This window comes from Schistocerca gregaria, chromosome 1 (assembly GCF_023897955.1).
Source record: "Schistocerca gregaria isolate iqSchGreg1 chromosome 1, iqSchGreg1.2, whole genome shotgun sequence".
NCBI lineage: Eukaryota > Metazoa > Arthropoda > Insecta > Orthoptera > Acrididae > Schistocerca > Schistocerca gregaria.
The window spans coordinates 621995779-622013749 of record NC_064920.1 but is presented as its reverse complement, the minus strand read 5'-3'; the positions used below and the strand labels follow the sequence as shown (position 1 = coordinate 622013749).

General features: G+C 39.0%; 1 protein-coding gene across 1 annotated transcript in view; it reads right to left on the bottom strand.

Annotated features, from left to right (window-relative positions):
* The window catches only part of LOC126359502 (ubiquitin-protein ligase E3C), a 199414-nt gene that overhangs the window by 117003 nt on the left and 64440 nt on the right, over positions 1-17971 (bottom strand). The window contains exon 6 of the mRNA XM_050007636.1: positions 1681-1904. Coding sequence (XP_049863593.1) covers positions 1681-1904 — 224 coding nt within the window. The remainder of the gene's footprint in view (positions 1-1680; positions 1905-17971) is intronic.

Here is a 17971-nt window from a genome sequence, read left to right as displayed (position 1 = left end):
TGGTACACTGAAAAGCGGGCTTGGCGCATTACACTGCTTAGGGTTTTAATTTTTGTATGCCATTTGTAGTTCGAATTTCAAGGAAAAAATTTGGGATAATAATCTCAATTATATTTACTATCAAATAAGCAAATAAAAATAATTTATAAATTTTTCATTATTTCTGCCACCGCCTCCCTATAAATTTGAAAAACATCTCAAAACCCATATTGTATTGTACATCATAGGAAAGCTTGTGAAAATGCTACATGACATCTCCCCTATCAATTTAGCTAATTAGGAGAGTTGCTAAGTAGTTTTAAATCAAGGCAGATGGGCATTTTTTTGATGATTTTTGATAGCTTCCAAACTGGGGTTCACATATTTTAATACAATTAGGTATTTTTCTTAATCTATACATAGGCTAGCTCTGTGCCAAGTTTAATCAAAACCTGAGATGGGGAGTGAAATCACTGTATTGACTCGACATGGAATTACTTGCCTTGTTCAACTGGTCCCAAGTTTTCACATCCAAAGATTCAATGGGGCGATCTTGAACGTCCACATCTGCCTCACATAACACACGTTGCATAGAAGGCCCAGATTACCCCGCCACGGAGAAACAGTAGCATGCACAAAAACGCGGCACGCAAACACTATGATATGTCTGTGAGACCTCTCAAGGCTAATAACTATGAAACAAAGAGCACCAACAATACAAGAATGCTGGCACGTGTAGCTTGACAGCCAGTAGGAAGGTACCCGGAAGAGTCCATTTGGCTTTGCAGGGGTGTGAGAAATATCTCGACACAAAAATCTGTAGCGGTCTGAGAGACGGTCGATAGTAGTTAAGGGATAAACGAGTACAAATGTTTAGATGTTTTAACTTGTCAAAATTGGATTTATATACCGCCTGAAGTACACACGTATATATTCGACACATCAAAACAAATACCTTCAAATGCTTTAAACAATTATTCTGTAATAATGTTGTTACAATGTATATTCTTTGCACTTTGTGATTATGTCTTCCCTTCTGCTATGCATACCTTGCACCCAGCAGGTTCCAGGTGCCATATTTGTTTACATATGTGACAGTATACATGTGATGTGTTACGACAGCAAAAAGAACCTGTGACCACTGAAGGTAATCTAGTTTACTTATTTTATGTTTACCATTAGATATCAGTTCAATTTTTTGTCAAAAGTAATCCTAAACCACGATCTGAAATAGTGTTTTGTTTCTCCACTAGGCAGTGCCACAAGTTCCTCCAAAATCATAACACAACACACACACAAATTTCATACTAACTAATGTAAATCCACCCAATAATGGAGGTTTAAACCTTTGAAACGCGCTGTGGAAATAAATAAAATGGTGACTGGTAGCAGTAAACTTGTTGTTTCATTTAATGTCAATAACAGTCACGGTAGAGCCTAACCTAAAAATGTTCGCATTTAAAGGTAATCTACTTCCAATCTCGATGTTGGAATGCTATATTTCACTACAATTTTTATCATGCATACTACTTTGGTCCATCTATATTCTCAAAGAGACATTAAGCTGTCAATCATCTAAATGCTTAACAAAGGCAGCATCAAAATTAAACAATTTGATTTGCTATTTGGTATAAATAATGTCTGTTAATTACATTTTAGATCGCAATATTTTCTAAGCTTTGTTATAAATATAAATCTTACTGAAATGTTTCTTCTCAAGTAATAAGACAGAAAAAAGAAGCCATGTAGATCTTTGTACACTGCCTTCTCCTTCAGCAAATCCTTCACAATCTCTCAGTGCATCAAGAAGCTCACGGAATGGGAACAGAGGTAAATCAACCAGGGCTGGTAATATGAACATCTCAACTGCTTCAGTCATGGGAGATGCCAGGATGTGTTGGCATAAAGCTTGGAGAACCAGTGCACTGAAAAACAGCAGAAACATCAAATGATTATCATAACTGCAAACAAGATTAATAAGAAAAGTAGTAGATTTGCCAGTACAATGAAATAACAAGTTCATAAAATAAGGATCCAATTTATTTATTTATTAGATAAAAAGCAGCCTTAAAAATGTACTGTCAATACTTTACACTAGTTTTTGATTGTATAATTACTGTAAATACTGGATCGTACTGCCCATCATTTTACACTAACATTTGCTCACCCCTGGTACCACATCAGGGACTTAATTTTGAAAAGCATTTAATTTTTTGAGAAATGTAACACTGTGCACTTCATAAAGTACAAAACTGTGACACTTTTTGACTAAATGATGAATCTCACAATGGGGCTTCAGACGCACAAATACCTGGAGTTAAAAATACATGGGAATACAAAATGAAACAACCAAATAGATAAAGTTGAGTCACAGATAGGCACAACAAAAAGACTGTCACAATATAATGTGACTGATGAGGCCTTTGTTGAAAATAGATGACACACACACACACACACACACACACACACACACTACTGCAGCCTCTGGCAGCTGAAGCCACACTTAGCCACACTTCAGCTGCGTGAGCGTGTCTGTTGTCTATTTTGTTGTTGGCCAAAAGCTTATATCATGACAGTCTTCTTGTTGTGCCTATTTGCAACTCTGCATCTCCGCCATTTGGTGCGTAGCAACTTTAGGCAAGGCAACAAAACTACACACGAAAGAAGAGCCTACTATGTGAAGTCCAAGGAAAGAAAACCTCAAGGTCTACTGAAGGTCAACAAAGCCTAGGTAAAGAAACAAAGAAGAAAAATAGGGAAAAGGAAGAAATTCCGGCAAGGTGCCCCATCCAGGAAGCAGCCGGAGGCCCTCAAAGGCAGAAACTGTGATGGGAACTCTCACCACCATCCCCACTCCCCCACCACTTACTAGAGGCACCCCAACCAACAACACACAGTAAAGACTAGTGACAAGGCCGTGGCAGGTGCAGCACAGGAAAACAGATTAAGAAGATAAGTGAGGCAGAAAACACAATAATCAGAAGAGGAGCAAAAGAATGGGTAAGGTGAGGACTGGGGCAGACCACCAAGCCCAGATAGCCATTACCTGGTAGGGGCAGAGGAGGCAACAGTGCATCTTGCCATCCCCTACATAAGCCAAGGCCCCCTTCATGAATAACCTTAACACCAGGTCAGTCGCCAAGGCATTGTATGCTAACATCAGGGGTAGTGAGTCAGGAAGAGTTGGGTTGATTTGGTGGAAGAGACCAAACAGCGAGGTAATTGGTCTCATTGGGTTAGGGAAGGATGGGGAAGGAAGTCGGCTATGCCCTTTCAAAGGAACCATCACAGCATTTGCCTGTAGCGATTTAGGGAAATTACGGAAAACCTAAATCAGGATGGCCGGACGCGGGATTGAACCGTCATCCTCCTGAATGCGAGAGTCGGGAAGATTGATGTTCCATCTTAGGATGGCGAGGTGGACAACCATCAAACAAGCAATACACTGACAGTGGGGCAGATCTTTGCACTGAGGAGATGACCATCAGTCTAGTACAAGGGATGCGGAGCCGGCAAAGGGTGATGGAGTCCTTGTAAGAGGTCCACATGGAAGACATCCACAAATTTGTGGTCTCCATCGCCCACAGTTTGTTTCGTGAAGTCAGAGTATGCCACTCCTTATTCTAAATACTTTGAAATTAATAGCATAATACTGATCGAAGGTCCGGTGCCAGAATACTGATCTGAAGATGTAGCTTGCCAGCAGCCAATGTGGCCAACCTGTCAGCAAGTCCTGATTCAAAGGGAGTGGGCAATGCCCCCTGGGATGCTGGGGAGACCTCGTCCAGCAACTTACACATCTTCTTCTTCTTCTTCTTCTTCTTCTTCTTCTTCTTTGCAGGGCGAAAGGAGATGTGATTGGGGAAGAGAGCAAGTCACAGCAATATGTGGACATGAGAGTGAACAAGCAGCTTAGAGGCCTACAGTGTGTGGGTCCAGTGTCCTACTTGAACTAGTATGCTTCTTGTCCTCGAGATGCAGAGGTGGGGGGTTATCAAGGGAGCCTCATCCCCAGCAGGTGCCAAAGAAGAAGGTTTTCTCTCTGGCCGAGGAGAAGAAACAGCCCCATGAGGGGAGTAAACAGGAACCACCCAGGAGGAAGAAAGGGAAGGGGGATAGGATGGAGATGGAGAAGGAGGAGGAGGAGGAGGAGACCGGGAAAGGGGGGGGGGGCGGCAAGAGGAAGAAAGAGTGCAACAGAAGCAAAGGTTGATGATAGATGAGTTTCTTTTGAGTCTCAGAGAAGGATAGACTGTCAAGAGTTTTAAATTCCTGAATCTTATTTGCCTTTTTAATAGGTTGGTCAACCCAACAAGCGAGTGTGTGTGAGCCGGAACAGTTCATGTACTTGGGTAGTTGGGTGCAAGGACTCACCACATGGAGGGGGTAGCCACACTTGTGTGACCAAAACAGAGCCAATGGAAAAACTATATGGGAGGTCAGATATAGGCTTCACTTCACAACATTAAACCATAACCATGATTTTTTCAGGGAGAGTATCCCCCCCCCCTCAAAAGCTAGAGTGGTATCAATGTTATCAATGCCAGATGAAGTGAATACCACACAAAATAAATGTCAGGCTGTGCCAGATTAGTCCTCCGTCCTTGGCACACTGAATGGAAGATAATGCCCTGGGTCATATTTAAGGACTGGTGGGGAGTGCTTATCACCAGGATGTGCTCACACACACAAAGATAGGTTGACTGACTGGGAGAAGAGGTTTCAACCAATATAGAACCAGATCATATCTTACTGACATTCTACTTCATCAATCTTATCTTCTACGCGTTGAACAAAAAAAGTGGTTTGGTAGCGGCTAAAGTCTCCCCATGTGTCCTGGAACAAAACAAGTAATGGGGCAAGTATTTCACCCCAAGCCCTCCTCTCAGGAGGTGACCAGGGAGGGGTAGGCCGAGGAAGCAAGAATAGGAGCAGAAATCCTTTCTGATGAGACAGCTCCACAAATGCGGCCACAAGTATGGAGCTTAGCACATTTCACGTGCAGAGCATCTCACATTATTTCACTCACATAATAAAGCTAAAGAAGGCTTGGAAAATCTTACGAAACTGCGGGCCTACAAAAGAATCTTCTCTGGAAACAAACTTTTTAGAGGATATTGGCACACTAAACACATGATTTAATGTATATTCAAAAAATGGTAGATGTGAAGTTCTGTAAATTCAACCATCATTCAAATTAATACTTGAGAAAACATTTAAGAAAGGGTAGTTCGACTTCAGCAACAGCAGTTAAGGAAAATGAATGGATAACTGTGGCTATTAGGAGGTCCTTTGTGACTCAAATACCTCAGTTCTCTATGAAAAACACTGCACCAGTCCAAAGTCCCAAATTATTTTCACATGTACAAAAATACAGGAGGGAAGTGCTTGGTGCAAACAGTCATTCAATGACAAAATGATGTACAGCGTCAAAATAATAAAAGTAAAATAGAATGAAGTGACATAAAACAAGAAACTGGAAGTGGCAGACAAGTACATTAACGCACAAATTAAAGATGAAAGTAGATTGATAGAAAATCCACAGAACCAGAAAATTTTGTAAGTGTTGTTAGTTTGAAACTTTTCTTTTGAAACGGCTTTTGTGAACATGTCTGCCAACTATCTTCTGACCTAACATAAGACACAAGACACAAGACTGGAAACATTAATTTTCTCATGAAGTAATGAAACTTTAAGTTTGTGTGTTTTGTAATGTTCATTATTTTTCAATAACTGTAATGCACTCTCATTGGCCACAAAGTTTTGAGTTGGTAGCTCCATGTTGACACCAAGCTTTTGAAAGAACATGCAAAGTAGTGTGTTTTCAGGAGCTGTGTTGGATGCTGCAATGCATGCTTCCATTACAGTTCTGGTAATGCATATTTGCCTGTGACATGTCCAAGTAATAGGCCCACTGGCTAATATACTGAAATAACGGACTGTTTAATAATAAGTATCAGTATCTCCAGCAAAATCAGAATCTCACAATACAAGAGGTCTAAGACTGCTACACTGTATTTAATACCTTTGTCTCTCGTACCTTGAAGGTTTTTAGGATACGTTTAACACCAGTTTAATACTCACGTCCAGCACTATTGACAAAGCATTAACTTGACTTACAGAAAAGATTATGTCACGTGTTATCATTGTGGCAGCACACATCAACCCACCTACAGCCTCATAAAAGAGAACCTGTTCCATGGACTTTTCTGTCTTCATTAGCTGGCCAATGTACCCAAGTACAACTGTAAACTGTAATCAGTGGATATTGCACGAGTCTTAGTCATTCGTGTTTTTCTTCGAGGCAATTAATATAACCCTCTTGACAGACAAACATTTCTTTGGTTTCACTGTCTTACCTTATTTCCAAACCTACAAAATAACTAGGATCATCATTCCAAAATGAAACCTGAATTCAAATATTTTGTTTACAGCTGCGGCTGATATACTCTGAACTAGTCTATCATCAACAAAAATGGCTAAAGCATTTTTTGCCCATCAACTTGAGCACTGAACACACAGATGTAAGAATAAAGCTGTTTCAAATCAAAAAAATTTTCATAACATGAACAAATTTTTATTCAAACATATCTTGGAGGCTGCTTCAGTCCATAAAAGCTTTCCTTTAATTTGCAGACAAAGGCTGCATTACCATTAATGAAACCTACAGGCTATTACATGAAAACATCTTCTCGCAAATAACCATCTGGGAAAAGCATTTTTCACATCAAACTATTTCATGTCCATATTGTAGTGTCCAATTAAGCCAAAAGAATGCCAATCAATTCATACCTAATAAGTGAAAAAGTTTCTCCATATTCAAGTCCAGAATCCTGGGAATATCCTTTTGCACATAATACAGTCTTATACTTCACTGAAGTACCATCTGGTTTATGTTTAAATTTGTAAACCCATTTATAACTGGTAGACTGACAATCTGCCAGTAGAGCCACAGTCTGAGGTGTTATATATTGCCAATGAGGACATTTCAGCCTTCATTGTTTCATACCATTTCTCAGACTCTCTGGATGCCACCACTTTGCTGAGAGTTTGTGGTTCATCAATGACTGCTATGCAATTCCCATAATTTTGAAAACGAAGTTCACTGCAGTTTCTAGGATTCATTCCACCTGAGTAACATTCTCAGCAGCACACGGACCTTGATGTTGCATGACTACATTTCTATCTTCCACAGTTTGTTGAACTTCATCTTTAAAAACAGCAAAATAGTTGGCTCTTCTGAAGAAGAGAAATTTGTTAACATTGGGTATAGATTTAAGTGTCTGGAAGTCTTTTCTCTTTTAAGAGACAGTCATTAGCTCAGCATTTTTGATGAATTGCAACTGATGAGTTCCATAAAAAAATATAAACAATTTTGTGTTAACCTTATATTATGCATACTTATTTGTTGTTTGTATGTGTCAAAGTATATAAATGTATCAAAGAATAAAAATAATCTGTCAAAACCTTACTGACCTATACAGTTTGTTCTATATAAGCAGCACACCCTGTTGCAGCAGAAAAAAGAAGAGAGTCAGTGGCAAAATGTTCCTGTTGCAGTTCAAAAGAGGCGAATATGTTCCTCTTTAACAGACACTGACAGAAAAGTGGGGAACCAGCTTTCTCAATCCAAATCCCACCTTCCTCATCAAACATTTTGGTGTGTGAACATATCTGTGCCTTTTTATGTCAAAAGATATCAGCAGAGAGACAGTGACAAAGGAAGAAAGAGGGGGGGGGAGGGGGGAGGGGGGGAGGGAGGGGGGGGAGGGGGGGGAGAGAGAGAGAGAGAGAGAGAGAGAGAGAGAGAGAGAGAGAGAGAGAGAGGGGGGGGGGGGGTGATGAAGGGAGGGAAACAGTGGCACAGGAAGAAAAAGTGAGATGGATGAAGACAACAGCAGTACAGCAGTAGGAGCCAAAGAGAGAGGAGATATTGATGATCAGTGATAGACAGTAAAAGAGAAAGACGGATGGATGGTTATAGAAGGAGTGGAAGCAAGAGACAGGAGAGACATTCAAAATGAAAAATATAAATGAGTGGAGACCACACATTGGCTTCGGAGGGGGGGGGGGGGGGGGGGTGAGGGAGGCATCTGGATCTTCCCAAATCAGTGAACTTTAACACACCCAGCTATACGAGTACACACATTCCGGATCAAAATTTTGAACATGTGGTAATAGGGAGGGGGAAATTAGACAGACCCCTCACACTTTCTGAGCAGACAATGCAGTAGGGAAAAAAAAAGACAAAAGGGGACAGTGAGAGAGACAACAGTGGCAGTGGGATATACTGTAAATCAATGGGAGAGGAAGGAGGCAGTGGAGACAAACATGTACAGACAGTGGCAGTAAGAAGGAGATAGTTATTACACAGGCTTAACCACAAAGAGAGACTAGGTAAAAGGATTTAGAATGTTGTGTGGCTTTTTGTATGATTATCGTCACACACTAAAATAGGATTGAGACAGCTGGTTCCATGTTTTTCTGTTAGAGTCTTTTCAAGAGGAACATATTCACCTTTTCTATGCAGCAACAGGAGCATTTCTCTGCTGGTAAGTTTTGTTACTTGAGTAAAAGAAAGGCAAATCAAACACAAAACACAGAGCAAATTCAATTAACAATGATAAGTCTACAAAGGAATAAAAGTTAATGCGTCATGCGAAAATGGGAAAGATATAAAAACATCAGATGCACTAATAAGATATTATCTACCTGCACACAGAGATCACAACATAATCAGCAAAACAAGCCATAACATTATAAAATAAGGAGTCAGCAGGTCTAGATGAGGTGTCAGTTTTTGTTCTAAAGTCATGCATGGATAGCATAAAACCTCCTTTAACAAAAAATTAGTCTTTCAATTCACGTGTTTAGAATCTAAAGCACGCACTAGGTGTACCTCTAATAAAAAAGATAATGTGGTAAGTTTTGAAAATTACAAGCCAGTTTCCCTACTCTCACCATGAGCAAAAATAGATAAATCAATAACGAAAGATTGACTAATGAGTTAGCTGAGTAATTACAACCTCTTTAACGAAGCATACTTTGGCTTCAATGATAAAACAAAATTTATGAAAGCTCTTGATGACTGGATAGGGATGACTATGTTCCAGGTATATTTTTAGGCTTGTGGAAAGCTTTTGAAACTGCTGATAATGAAATACTACCCAATGAACTTGGGGACTGGGGGTGAAAAAGGTAGAGACAAACCACACTTCAGATTATGCTAAACTATTTTTGAAAAAATTTATTAGACTTCGAACATAACAACATTTGTGTTCCTCAGGAGAATATACTGGGACCAATTCTGTTCATCATATATGTATATCAATGAAATTTCAAACAAAATAACACAGGTAGAGACCAACAAAGGTACTTTTATCTTTATATGTTTTGCAACACAATTATATGAGCAGACTAAATGCACAGGTCACAAGCATACCATGCCCAACCCAAACAGAATGTCATCAGTATAAGTCATCAGGGAACTATCATTAGTGTGGAACAGTTAGTGCCTTGTGGAGTGAACCACTCTTAATATTGATACTTTAGTTTTTAATTGTGATGAAGGTTGTTTTGTTTTTTCCATATGCTGAATCAGTCCTTCCGGCAACCCTTTCTTCTTCGTTTCCTTCCATTTTTCCTGCAGCAATTCGTGTTGACTTCCCTAAAATTCCTATTTATTTCAAACTCATGTAATTCTGAACTATCACCTGGATTATTCATTGTCACAATATCTACAGCATTAAATAATTTCAAATGCTTCTGATCATTCCTCAGTACTTCAATATCCCACTTCTTTCCATACTGATTCTTCCAAATTCTCCTAAACTTCAGTGTACTTTTCATCATCACAAAACTGTGCTCCAGGTCTATATATGTTCTAGGTACTCCTTAAAAGCCAATATCCTAATTTCAGGATCTTTATCTGCCCACAACATAAGCCAACTTCAATTTTCCCATCCCTGGGTCAAACGATAAACTCACACCAGTCTATGTACACCAATTCCTCTTGTGGTTTTTGGACAGCGTATTCACTATCACTAGCTTAACGAAGCTTAATTGTTCTTTCTCTTTTCTCATTTCTGCTGTTATATTCTCCCATAACTACCTGGTCAGTATCCTCATATTTTTTCCCTATCTCTTCATCTTTGCTTGAGATATTGGCATGTACATACTGCGTGAAGAGTTTGACAGAGCACTGGAAGACCTGAGTTGAAACAAGGCCCCCGGAGTAGACAACATTCCATCAAAACTACTGACGGCCTTGGGAGAGCCAGTCCTGACAAAACTCTACCGTCTGGTGAGCAAGGTGTATGAGACAGGTGAAATACCCTCAGACTTCAAGAAGAATATAATAATTCCAATCCCAAAGAAAGCAGGTGTTGACAGATGCGAAAATTACCGAACAACCAGTCTAATAAGCCACAGCTGCAAAATACTAACACGAATTCTTTACAGACGAATGGAAAAAACTGGTAGAAGCCGACCTCGGGGAAGATTAGTTTGGATTCCGTAGAAATGTTGGAACACGTGAGGAAATACTGACCCTACGACTTATCTTAGAAGAAGGATTAAGGAAAGGCAAACTTACATTTCTAGCATTTGTAGACTTAGAGAAAGCTTTTGACAATGTTGAGTGGAATACTCTCTTTCAAATTCTGAAGGTGGCAGGGGTAAAATACAGAGAGTGAAAGGCTATTTAAAATTTGTACAGAAACCAGTTATAAGAGTCGAGGGACACGAAAGGGAAGCAATGGTTGGGAAGGGAGTGAGAGAGGGTTGTAGCCTCTCTCCGATGTTGTTCAATCTGTAGATTGAGCAAGTGGTAAAGGAAACAAAAGAAAAATTCGGAATAGGTATTAAAATCCATGGAGAAGAAATAAAAACTTTGAGGTTCGCCGATGACATTGTAATTCTGTCAGAGACAGCAAAGGACTTGGAAGAGCAGTTGAATGGAATAGACAGTGTCTTGAAAGGAGGATATAAGATGAACATCAACAAAAGCAAAAACGAGGATAATGGAATGCAGTCAAATTAAGACGGGTGATGCTGAGGGAATTAGATTAGGAAATGAGACACTTAAAGTAGTAAATGAGTTTTGCTATTTGGGGACCAAAATAACTGATGATGGTCGAAGTAGAGAGGATATAAAATGTAGACTGGCAATGGCAAGGAAAGCGTTTCTGAAGAAGAGAAATTTGTTAACATCGAGTATAGATTTAAGTGTCAGGAAGTCGTTTCTGAAAGTATTTGTATGGAATGTAGCCATGTATGGAAGTGAAACATGGACAATAAATAGTTTGGACAAGAAGAGAATAGAAGCTTTCGAAATGTGGTGCTACAGAAGAATGCTGAAGATTAGATGGGTAGATCACATAACTAACGAGGAGGTATTGTATAGGATTGGGGAGAAGAGAAGTTTATGGCACAACTTGACGAGAAGAAGGGATCGGTTGGTAGGACATGTTCTGAGGCATCAAGGGATCACCGATTTAGTATTGTAGGGCAGCGTGGGGGGTAAAAATCGTAGATGGAGATCAAGAGATGAATACACTAAGCAGATTCAGAAGGATGTAGGTTGCAGTAGGTACTGGGAGATGAAGAGGCTTGCATACGATGGAGTAGCATGGAGAGCTGCATCAAACCAGTCTCATGACTGAAGACCACAACAACAACCTTGGAATGTATTGGCTCCAGAGATTAATTTCCATTACTATAGTAGTTAATGCCAACAGCCTTGCTGCAGTGATAACACCGGTTCCCGTCAGATGACTGAAGTTAAGCATTGTCGGGGCTGGGCTAGCTTTTGGATGGTTGACCATCCAGTCTGCTGAGTGCTGCTGGCAAGTGGGGTGCACTCAGCCCTCATAAGACAAACTGAAGAGCTACTTGATTGAAAAGTAGCAGCTCCAGTCTCGGAAACTGACATACAGCCGGGAGAGCGTGTGCTGACCACATGCCCCTCCGTATCAGCATCCAGTGACACCTATGAGCTGAGGATGACACAGCGGCCGGTCAGTACTGTTGAGCCTTCATGGCCTGTTCAGTAGTAGTTTAGTTTTTATAGTAGTTGATACCAAAATTTACTAAAGCGCTTGATATGAACTTGTATATGAGTTATGGGATAGACGTGATCATATATAAGTAGTGTCCAATAAGGGGCCTGCCAGCCAATGACTCTAAACACTCATTTCCATATATGTCTGCTTTTGTGTGTGTGTGGGGGGGGGGGGGGGGGGGGGGGGGGCGTGTGTGTGTGTGTGTGTGTGTGTGTGTGTGTGTACACCTGTCCTTTTTTTCCCCTAAGGGAAGTCTTTCCGCTCCCGGGATTGGAATAACTCCTTGCCCTCTCCCTTAAAACCCACATCCTTTCGTCTTTCCCTCTCCTTCCTGAAGAAGCAACCATCGGTTGCGAAAGCTAGTAATTCTGTGTGTGTGTTTGTGTGTTTTGTTCATGTGCCTGTCTGCCGGCGCTTTCCCGCTTGGTAAGTCTTGGAATCTTTGTTTTTAACATATATAAGTAGTTATTTTGAGCAGTATGGATTGCAACAAATACAAGCCTTTTTTCGGTGTTGACATTAGTACAATGCAGACATATAATGTAAATCAATAAAAGTGCAAAATAATGATTCAAGTAGCACTTTAGTTTTCTCTTATACTGTATATTAAAAATGTTACAGTATGTTCAGGAAACTGTGAAAATTTTATTATAAAGACACTTCAAATTGAACTTCATTATCTAGTATTTAGTTATCGGTCTCCTGATTGTAAAAGTGCAGCTAGTTGAAATGATGAAATTAAAAAGCCTACAAAGCATAAAATTTCTATACACATAAAGTTATTTACATCAGTGCATCTCAACTGAAACCTATTCTCCTGTTTTGGAAGAAGAATTTGTTTTTTTTTTTTTTTTTGCAAAAACATTTTGTTCGAAAAATTACTGATGACAGAATATTCCTTATTCCAGAATATTTTATTGTCAAATTGAGAAAGATTCAATGATCAATGCTGTATTCTTGAAATACTAATTTCCTGGTTTATGAAAATTAAACTTCTGTCAATATTAATGTCCTGATTGTGGAGTTCTTGTACTTAAAAAGATCCTGTTTCTCACATTCTTGTTGGCAATGTGATTATAGACATGGGCATCGTGTGCCAATTACAACTCAGTCTCACTCTGTGTTCTGTTTTTGTCATTTAAACACACTGTCACTTCTCTTTCATCTGAAAATGTTTGCACTTTATTTCACATATGTATAGGAATGGTATTATGAACGACTGATCTGATGATAATAAATCACAAAAATGACAAAGAAATGTATCATTAGGAACAAACCCGACCTCAGACAACAAGGAGGAAGCACAAGAGAAAGATAAGCAAAACATGTTTTTGTTGTAATCATTTCTTCCCAATGTTAATTAAATAGTGTAAAATGGAGGACACTTATGCTTAAAACGCACTTACTTTGATGTTTAACATTGCTGCCTACTGACAAAAAGGAACATTACAATTGAAATTTCTCGTTTGGTATCTGAGAAAGTATATTGAAACACTACGGCATTTTGTATTTTGCAATGTAGCAAATAGAACTACATACAAAAACTGAAACAAATAAATGGTGGTGACAAAATACATACTCAGATGAAAAAAGTGGCACACTAAAGTAAGAATACTGTGGACTGTTGAGGAAAATTGTACTTAATTTTTGGATTTTTGTTATAACTATCAGTGAACTCTTTTAAAATGACATCACTGGGGGAAAGATAAAAGAGATCAGTGAAATAGCACGGGAAACACCAAAGTTGGACAAGACTGTTAATGATGTAGGGGAGGTAAGCAAGACTAGATTTGACAGAAATTGCAAAAACTGTTTTCAGTTCAATTAAATCAGGAATTTTTGAAGTTCACAGCAGAACACAGTAAACAGCTAAAATTAGAGTTACAAAGGAATCTGAAATAATATCAATAATGCAGGCAAACAGTAAACAACTACTGACAAAAATTAGAATAAAATACAAAGAGGCTTTCAAAAACTGAATGTTACTTCAAAAAAGGTTTCAGTGTTTAAAACTTGGGTCAAAACTGGATTCAATAATTTAGGAACTAAACTGGGGAGATTAATATCTAAACATGATAAATGTAGAAAATCTTTTCGGAAAGACAACATTTTTACTGGAATTGAGGATGTTTCTGTACAAGGGAAGGACACAAATGAGAAGGTTATTAATTTTCTTGCTGTGAAGGCACAGTATTCCCTGGCAGTATTCAAAATAAAGTTGAGAATACTGATATCAAATGCGATGTTGAAAAAAGTTTAGATTTAAATGTCATTCAAAGCAACAAAATGTTAAGGGAACATCACAAAACAGTGACAAAGAAAGAGTACTTTGCAAACAAATATGAAGAACTGTCAGATTTGTCTGTAAAGTATCTGCAATGAAGATAGTGAAAATTTCAAGATGTTGACTCAAACCCGTAATAACATACTTGTAACTAACTTGGATGATATTGAAAAATCATTGTTTTGGTAAGTATCTGATAATGTTGGAAACTTCAGTGTGGAGAAAACTGTGTGAAACTTAAGTTGTAAGTGATATGTTTACAGGTAAAATTACAACAAAATCTGTACAAAACTAATTTTTATGCCAATGTTATCTTTTGTTACGAATTTGTCCAAGGATGTGTCAAGAAACAGACAGAAAACTTCAAGAGAAACAGGCGATTTAGAAAACAATGGTGATTTAAGTGAAAATCTGTGTCCTCAGGGGGTCATGAACCCTCTTCACGTACGTCTGGCAAACACAGCACTGTTTTTTCTGTTTTTCTTCCTTCTGTGCTACATAATTTCCTCAATTTTTCTGTTTATCGTGTTATCTTTTTCTGTCATTCTATCCTCTTTCTGGTATGCAGAAATGCCCAAGAAGCAATTTTGTTTATTTTATTTATTTTTCTCTACTTCTCATTGTTTCTGATAGAAAATAATTCTGAATGAAATAGCATTTTATGTGGTTTGTGTTTCTGTTTTGTTGGGACCCACTGAAATATATGTTCATTAATTCTGCCTATATTTGGGAAATTATCAAGCTTTATTTGCAAGAATTTTGTGTGCTAAATTATTTAATGTAATGCAGAAAGTTAGACCTGTTGTTTTTGTAATAATATATTATTTTCATCAGCAACTGGATATAATTGTTGTAGAAAAACAGACACAGTCAGACCTGTTGTACTTTCTACTGCACTATTATATTATTTTAGTCAGCAACTGGATACAATTATTATGGAAAAGCACACAAATTATTAAAATTTTTGTGGTGAGTCAAGATCTTTTAGCACTTTCACAACACAGCAATGGGAATTTTATTTCTCCTAGTGTGATGGTGCACGTAATCGTGCTTTCTTGCATCTGTTGGCACTGCTTTTCCTGTTTCTCACCAGTTGATTAAAACACCAAAGGCTTCTATTTTGATATACTGATCTATTTTGAAAGTCCATTATTTTAAACAATGAGGGTTCACATAAGATAATTTTATCCTAAATTAATCATGAATTACCTGATCTCATTTGTTCAGAAAGCTCTATTGTTGAAGGGTCACACAAAATTGCATTCACTGCTGTTCGTTGGGCCTGGCTGATATTACATCAAACATCAGTGTGTTTCTCATACTATAATTAGAGGAGTTGAGCATGAGCCACAAGCCCAATGGGAATATCTTAACATGAGTCACTGGTGACATGTTGGCACGAACATGTTATGCTGGAATTCCATAAATTTTATTTATTATTCCAGTAACACTAAAATAGAGATTGTTTATCACACTACACAACTACTGAAATTATGACAGCTTTGTGTTGTGTAAGTACTTGTTGAGGTCAACTTGAAGAAATGCTGATAGTAAATTGGTTAAGAGGTTGGTAGCTGTGAATACATAATACATGGTGATGAAGCAATTATGAATATACTGTATGCAGAATGGTTTTTTTTTTTAATTTTTTGGTGACTTGAGGACTGTGATGAAATTTGGGGGTTTTCTTCATGTTAGTCAGGCCGTAGCAGCTCACCAAGCCAGAGCAGCAACAGGGAACTAATCGATTTTGTGACATTTTACGAATTCTTAACCAGGAGCAAATTATATAGTTTCACCTGTGTGGTTTTGTAGTTTAGTTTTTGAACTTTTTCATGTTAATTTAATATTTAATAGACACATCTCGCATTTTCGTTTGTGTTAGAAAATAAACAGACTTTGTGACACATTATAAGTTCTTAATAGTATGCGAATTATTTAGTCTGATTGGTGTGCTTTGGTAGTTTAGGTTTTGAAACTCTGCATGTTAAACTAATTTATCAGACAACCTTTTTGAGTTTTCGTTAGTGTCTACAGTAGAGTTCCGCCGCACATGTCGATAGTCCTTTGTTTGTCTGAGTAGTGTAATTTTCCATAGTCTTTAGTACAGACAGGAACTGTGGCTGCTGCGTGCAGATGAGAACCACGTTGGCCACACTTCACTCTCAGCTCCCACTGTGATGGCTTCAGTTACACAGCCTGTTTACTCTCAGCTCCAGCTATGTTGGCTTCAGTTACACAGCCTGAGATTGCATCTATGGGATGGCCATGGGGATCAAATGGACATCCAGCATGACCCTTGAGTCCACTGATCAGTCTGCACCAGTGGCCAGTCCCCTTAATGCTAGCACTGAGGCTGACCCTTCACTCATGGTCAAGTGAGAGGGCATCCTGGGGCATGACAGATTATGAACAACTTTCCAAGAGGGCCAAATGTAAGACCTCCCCAGATAGTCTGACAAATAGGTTCAAAGTGCTGTTCTGTGGCTGACACTGTCCCTCAGCTGGATGCAGTCACTTGTCTGTTTAAGACGAAACCTCTCAGCCTGCAAGATCCGGAAAGTCACGGGGAGCGGGATTATTGGTAGTTGGGAGCTCCTATGTTGGGAGCATTATGGGGCCCCTTAGGGACATGGCTACCAAGGAGGGGAAGAAAGCCTGTGGAGGGAAAGAAAGCCAGTGTGCACTCTGTCTGCATACCAGGTACAGTCATTCCAGATGCAGAACGGTTCCTTTCAGATGCCTTTAAGAGCACAGGGTGCAGCCAGATGGTGGCTCATGTTGGTACCAATTATTTGTGTCGCTTTGGATCAGAAGTAGTTCTCTCTACCATCAGTATTACAGTTGTTAATTGTTGTATCTGTGTTGGGAAGGCACCACAGCTCCAACTGCTAACAGAAAGCACTGAAACACAAATTGTTATAGGCAACTGAAAGCTGGCTGAAGCTGGAGGTAAGGCCACTGAAATTTTTGTGAAGGAATTAATGATGTTCAGAAAAGACAGACCAAATGCAGTTGGGAGTGGCCTTTTTGATGCTGTTAGTAGTAGTTTACCTTGTAGTGAAATTGAATTAGATAGTTCCTGAGAATTAGTATGGGTAGAGATCATTCTTGGCAACCGGAATTAAATAACTGGATCCTTTTACCGATCTCCCAACTCACATGATACAACTGCTGAAAGTTTCAAAGAAACTAGAGTCTCATTTCAAACACATACCCGACTCATGAATTATAGTTGGTGGTACTTCAATTAACCCTCTTTCTTTTGTCATCAGTCTCCTGACTGGTTTGATGCAGCCTGCCATGCCAATTCCTCTCCTGTGCTGATCTCTTCATCTCAGAGTAGCACTTGCAACCTACATCCTCTATTATTTGCTGAATGTATTCCAATCTCTGTCTTCCTCTACAGTTTTCGCCTTCTACAGCTCCCACTAGTACCTTGGAAGTCATTACCTCATGTCTTAACAGATGTCCTACCATCCTATCCTTTCTCCTTATCAGTGTTTCCCATATGTTCCTTTCCTCTCAGATTCTGCACAGAACCACCTCATTCCTTGCCTTATCAGTTTACCTAATTTTCAACATTCGCCTGTAGCACCACATCTCAAACGCTTCGAATCTCTTCTGTTCTGGGTTTCCCACAGTC